We start from the raw sequence: 6,268 nt of genomic DNA, 5'->3' as shown, positions 1-6,268 counted from the left end.
GAATAGGCGAAAAAATCGCAAAGAACGGCCCCGCTGTAGACGGGTAAAGCCAGAAAAAGTGCGCGAAAGGTGATTTTCGGTAGCGTCCCCAAGCGGCAAACTAGCCATTTTACGCGGTAGTGCAAACAAAACCGCATAGTGTTCCCTCCAAGAATCCACCATCGCAGAATATTTACATCGTTACAACGAGTAGTGCGTGCGAGACACAGCCAGCTGACGATAGCGTAGGTAGTGTGCATTGTTTACCTACTGCCTGAACGGTGCGCGCCGTGCTGGAACATAAAGATTTCTGAAGGAATATTTTCAAAAAAGTTTTTAAGTTTCGCGGTGAAATTTTTATTTTGCAAATTGACTGTTCGGGTGCATTTTGGATTCTTGGAGGTTGAAAAGTGCGTGAGTGAACGGGAATACGGCGCTACCGAAGAAGAAAATGGCCGACGAGAGGAAATTTAGTGAGTTGGAGCTGACGAAGCAGAATATTGTCGATTCAATGGCTTTGTTGGAATATTATGCGAAGGAGTTCGACAAGGACAGTAAGTTTGCGGGCCAAGTAGAAGCGTGGGCGGAAAAGTTGGAGAAATTTTACGACGAGTTTCACCGGACGGTGGTGAAATTGGAGATGTTTTCCACCGATAAGGAGCCAATCGACCTGAAAAAGGAACGGCAGTTGTTCGACGGTCGCTATTATGCTCTTCGGTCCTTCTACTTGGCCAAACTGGCGAAGAAAATACGTTCTCCCCCTTCTGCCAACCCCGCACCATCGAGACCAATGAACATCAGGCTTCCGGAGCTTAACCTACCCAAGTTTAGCGGTAAGTTGGAAGACTGGTGTGTTTTTCGCGATTCGTTTGAATCCGCTGTAGGTTCCCGGAGCGACATCAGTGCGGTCGAGAAGATGCACTATCTGAAGGGCCTCGTTCAAGGGGAGGCAGCGCGCATTCTCGACCCTATCAAAATAAGCGAGCAGGGCTACAAGGACGCTTGGCGAACGTTGCGGCTGCGTTTTGAGGACAACCGGCAGTTAATCAAGTGTCACATTCGGACGCTTTTCGACACTCCAGCGATGCGCAAGGAATCAGCTGAAGATCTGCTTGCGCTGATCGATCGCTTCGAGCAGCAGATATCCGTTCTGAAGAGCTTGGGTGAACCAGCCGACCGATGGAGCTCTATCCTGGTTTACCAGCTATCTATACGCCTCGATCCTTGTACGCTCCGGGAATGGGAGAACCACTGTAGCAAACTCGATGCTGACAACATCGCTTCGGTTCTGGGAGGAACCGCCGGCACATCAGAGGACACAAGCACTGGTGCGTCAACTTCAATGCCATCATACGTGACGATGGTAAACTTCCTCCAGAACTACGCTCGAGTTTTGCAAGCAGTTTCTTCAGCCACTTCGAACACCGCTCCTCCTCGCAGCAAGCCAAATCCGACATCCAAGCTAGCAGCTTTTCCAGTCGCAGCTACACAGCAAACTGCAGTATCCAGTGCACCCTCTTCCAGCGCCAGCAAGCCGAAGCCGTGCGACAAGTGCGGTGAGAGTCATTACCTGTACAGCTGTCCGGAATTTCGGAAACTCAACCTTCGCCAACGGATCGACCTGGTAAGACAGAAAAACCTTTGCATTAACTGTTTGAGATCGAGTTCCCATTATGCCCGGAACTGTTCTGGGTCAAGATGCCGTACATGTACCAAGAAGCACCACACGCTTCTTCATACTGAGCCCTCTGACGACAATCCCGCTTCTGGTCAAGCCACCGGATCAACTTGCTGTGTTGCCCTCCAGCCGACTCTCACCGCAGCATCTGCGCTGCATGCTCCAAACTCACTGTCACCCCAGTCTGTTTCGCAAGCTCCCATCCAGCAACCGTCTACCTCTACCTCAATCGCAAACTTATCCCACATGCATGCGCCTTCCATGAGTTCTCAGACTGCCCTCGTATCACATACTGGTGAAGTGATTCCTGGAACCGTTTTCCTTCCGACGGCGCTAGTGAATATCCGTAACGGTAGAGGTCGCATCGTCACTGCTCGTTGCTTGCTGGACTGTGCTTCCCAACGCAACTTTGTTTCTGGGGCTCTTTGCGAACGACTGCAGCTTCCTCGCATCCGATTGCCGCATGCTATCCCGATAAGCGGAATCGGAAACACTACAACGCTGGTTGAATACCAGGCCACGATAACCATCTTCTCTCGAGTCACTCCCTTCTCCGTACAATGCTCCATGCTCGTTCTGCCTTCCATTACCGTCAAGCTGCCCCAGTCGACGGTAGAAGCCCGCCACTGGCCGATTCCAAAGCACGTGGAGCTTGCAGATCCAACATTCGCTGTTACTGGCGACATCGACATGATTCTGGGTGCCGCCCATTTCTTCCAAATTCTTCGATACGGCAGGATATCGCTCGGGGAAGAGTTACCGCTTCTGCAGAACACAGAGTTCGGTTGGGTCGTCTCCGGAGAGTGTTTATTGGAAAACCACGATCACAGCGATCCACGCAAGTGCCAGTTCAGTAATCCCTGCACAATCGATGAATTGGTCAACCGATTCTGGCAGCTCGAAGAAGTCCACGATGCAAAGGGATGGTCTCCGTCGGAACGATACTGTGAGGAACATTTCTTGAAGAACACCACCCGCAACTCCGAAGGCCGCTACGTCGTCAAGCTTCCCAAGCGTGACGAGCTGCTTTGGCAGTTAAAGGACAACAAATACAACGCCACCCGCCGCTTCTTCTCTCTAGAACGCTCACTCGGTGCGAGTCCCGATAAGAAGGCGATGTATCAGCAGTTCATCCACGAGTACGTGAGATTGGGACATATGCGGGAGATTGGCCCCGATGAAATCGACGCGCAACCGCAATACTACCTTCCACACCACGCTGTGATGAAACTCGACAGCACCACTACAAAGCTTCGTACCGTATTCGACGCATCATGCCGCTCGAAGTCCGGTATCTCGCTGAACGACGTCCTGCTTCCTGGTCCCACAATCCAGGACACTCTCGTGACGATTGTCCTCCGTTTTCGAATCCACCAGTTCGTGTTATCTGCGGACATTGAAAAAATGTACCGGCAGATTTTGGTCCATCCCACCGACCAACCGCTGCAGCGAATTCTCTGGCGCGACGATCCCGAGGCTCCACTGAAGAGCTACCAGCTCCGCACCGTCACATACGGCACAAGCAGTGCTCCATTTTTGGCAACTAGGGTGCTGCAGAAGCTCGCCGATGATGAAGGGCAACATTTTCCGCTGGCGGAACCCGCTGTCCGCCACGACTTCTACGTCGACAATTTGCTGTCCGGTTCTGACGATGCTGAATCTCTCGCCGTTACCTGCAACCAGCTCATTGCAATGCTCGCATGCGCAGGACTTCCTCTCCGACAATGGTCTTCGAATTGTCAAGCTATTCTTGATACCATTCCGTTGGAGCTCCGAGAGACGAAAACACTACTCGATTTGGACCACGAGTCCTCCGTGACTGCACTTGGCCTCCGCTGGGAACCGTCGACCGATTTTCTTTCGTTCAAGACGCCGAATTGGAAGGAATGCACGGTTCTGAACAAACGAACGATCCTCTCTCAGATCAGCAGTCTTTTCGACCCCTTAGGTTTGATTGGACCGACCATTGCAAAGGCGAAAATCATGCTGCAGAGTCTTTGGAAGCTCCATCTCGACTGGGACACACCCGTGGCTAACGGATTCGCTCACGAATGGCACGAATTTCACCAGAAGTTTTCAGCACTTGCCCACCTTCGAGTTTCTCGCCATGTGTTACGTCCGGGTTACGACCGCTTGGAGATTCACGGGTTCAGCGACGCTTCAGAGTCTGCATATGGTGCATGCATCTATCTCCGGTCAATACCTGCCGAGGGCCCTTGTACAGTTCGCTTGGTGATTTCTAAGTCCAAGGTCGCTCCGATGGGGACTCAAACCATTCCACGCCTCGAGCTATGCGCAGCTCAACTCCTGTCCAGACTTCTGAAACAAGTTCAGGACAGCATCGACATCACCGCAACCACATATCTGTGGACCGATTCTTCCATCGTCTTGAACTGGATATCCGCAACTCCATCGACATGGAAAACGTTCGTAGCCAACCGAGTGGCTGAAATCCAAGAGCTGACGTCTCACGCCGTTTGGAATCACGTCCCATCCGAAGACAATCCCGCTGATCTCGTTTCTCGAGGAATGGACCTCGATGAACTCCTTGCCAGTGCACTGTGGTGGAACGGACCGCAGTGGCTGAAACTAATATTCGCTCCTTGGCCAGCGAAGTACGTCGTAGCGACCTCAAACTCAGACCAACCGGAGGTCCGACAGACTATTGCCCTTCCGGTCGTGAGCGTAGAACCGTCAGATATCGTCGATCGCTATTCCAGTCTTCGTCAGCTACTTCGGATCGGCACACTTCTTCGACGTTTCGCCGCTAATTGTCTCCACCGTAAGAATCACCAGCCTATTCTTGTCGGCCCGTTGACGGCTCTTGACATTGATCGCACTCTGCTCAATCTGGTCCGTCGCATACAACAGCAGTACTTTGCCAACGAGATACGCCAACTTGAAACCGTCGGAAAAGTAAACCGTAAATCCAAGCTACGGTATCTGCACCCGACACTCGTAGACGGCATTATTCGTGTCGGCGGCCGGCTTCACAATGCAGCGATACCTGTCGACGGAAGACACCCGATCGTCCTCCCCAAACATCGTTTCACCGACATGATCGCCACGAGAGAACACCATAAGACGCTCCATGCCGGTCCCAGCTTACTACTATCCTCGTTGCGCCAAAGATTTTGGCCCCTCGGCGGACGGAACTTGGTTCGCAACATTGTTCACGGCTGCATGGTATGCGCACGTGCCAAACCCAAGCCGTTGCAGCAGCTGATGGGGGATCTGCCATCTGTTCGGGTCAACCAGGCGTACCCGTTTCAGAATGTTGGCGTTGACTTGGCTGGGCCAATGTACGTGAGAACGTCACTCCGAAATAAGAGATCGCCATTCTTCAAAGCCTACATCACCGTATACGTATGTATGGCTACCAAAGCCGTGCACTTGGACCTTGTGTCGGATCTGACCACTAGCACATTCATTGCGAGCCTGCGAAGATTTGTCGGCCGTAGAGGAAAGCCTGCGCATATCTACTGCGATAACGCCACGAACTTTGTTGGAGCACAGCGAGAACTGGAAGAACTGCGGAAGCTTTTCCGAACTCAAGTTCACCAAGATGCCGTAGCAAACGAATGCGCAGACAACGGAATACAGTTCCACTTCATCCCACCTCGCTCTCCCACATTCGGTGGAATCTGGGAAGCCTGCGTGAAATCCGTGAAGACCCTGCTTCGCAAAATCCTCGGAAATGCCCACCTAACCGAATCCGAGCTGCAAACCGCATTGATTCAGGTCGAGTCAATGCTAAACTCTCGCCCAATCACGCCGTTGCCGGACAATCCATCCGATGAGCTTGCTCTGACTCCAGGACATTTCCTGATTGGTCGTCCGTTGAATGCGGTACCTGATCCAGATTGCCGTGAAGTTCCTGAATCCAGGTTGTCTCGATGGGAACGAGTACAACAGCTAACTCAGCATTTCTGGAGTCGTTGGCACAAGGAGTATCTCGCCACCCTGCAAAGTCGCTACCGCTGGACAGAAGCCATGGACAATCTAGCCGTTGGTTCCATCGTCGCTCTCAAAGATGAGAGAGCACCGCCGTTGAAATGGCCCCTGGGACGCGTGCTCAGCGTTCATCCCGGCCCTGACGGCCTTGTTCGTGTCGCCACCGTGAAGTCGACCTTCGGCATCGTTCAACGCGCCATCCCGAAGCTCTGCTTACTTCCAGTTGAAGTAGCGCCACCCATCGTAGCACAGAGTCCCGCACCAATTAGCAGCCCTACGTCAACAACGCCAAATGAAGGCCCTTGCTCAGGGAACCGAGCCGCCGGACGAGATCCCGGCCCTTGCTCAGGGAACAGAGCCGCCGGACGAGATCCCGGCCCTTGCTCAGGGTACAGAGCCGCCGGACGAGCTCCCGGCCCCTACTCGGGGAAATGAGTCGCCAGACGAGATCCTGGCCCAAGCTCGGGGGTATCGAGCGGTTCGTGGTTCACCTGTAAAGAACCAAGCCTCGCCGTGCGGGTTCCTAGAACCCCCGGCTGGGACTTGACTCAAGTTAAGTACCCCATCCTAATTTGTCAAACCAACAGTTCGCGTACAGATGTTCCTCCTTTACAGCACACCACTCCCGGACAGTATCCTGCAGTCGGACCCGACGCA

At 53.0% G+C, this 6,268-nt stretch overlaps 1 protein-coding gene across 1 annotated transcript; it reads left to right on the top strand.

Annotated features, from left to right (window-relative positions):
• Window positions 1–430: 430 nt before the first annotated feature.
• Window positions 431–6,046, top strand: LOC131679386 (uncharacterized). Its single transcript, XM_058960098.1, has one exon. The coding sequence runs from the start codon at window positions 431–433 to the stop codon at window positions 6,044–6,046; it is 5,616 nt and encodes a 1,871-aa protein (XP_058816081.1).
• The last annotated feature ends 222 nt before the right edge of the window (window positions 6,047–6,268 follow it).

The sequence above is a fragment of the Topomyia yanbarensis genome, chromosome 2 (genome assembly GCF_030247195.1).
Source record: "Topomyia yanbarensis strain Yona2022 chromosome 2, ASM3024719v1, whole genome shotgun sequence".
Lineage (NCBI taxonomy): Eukaryota > Metazoa > Arthropoda > Insecta > Diptera > Culicidae > Topomyia > Topomyia yanbarensis.
This window is presented reverse-complemented; position numbering and strand designations above follow the sequence as displayed.

Coding starts and splice junctions, on each gene's coding strand:
- LOC131679386 (XM_058960098.1), top strand. CDS start 431: ATGGCCGACGAGAGGAAATTTAGTGAGTTGGAGCTGACGAAGCAGAAT.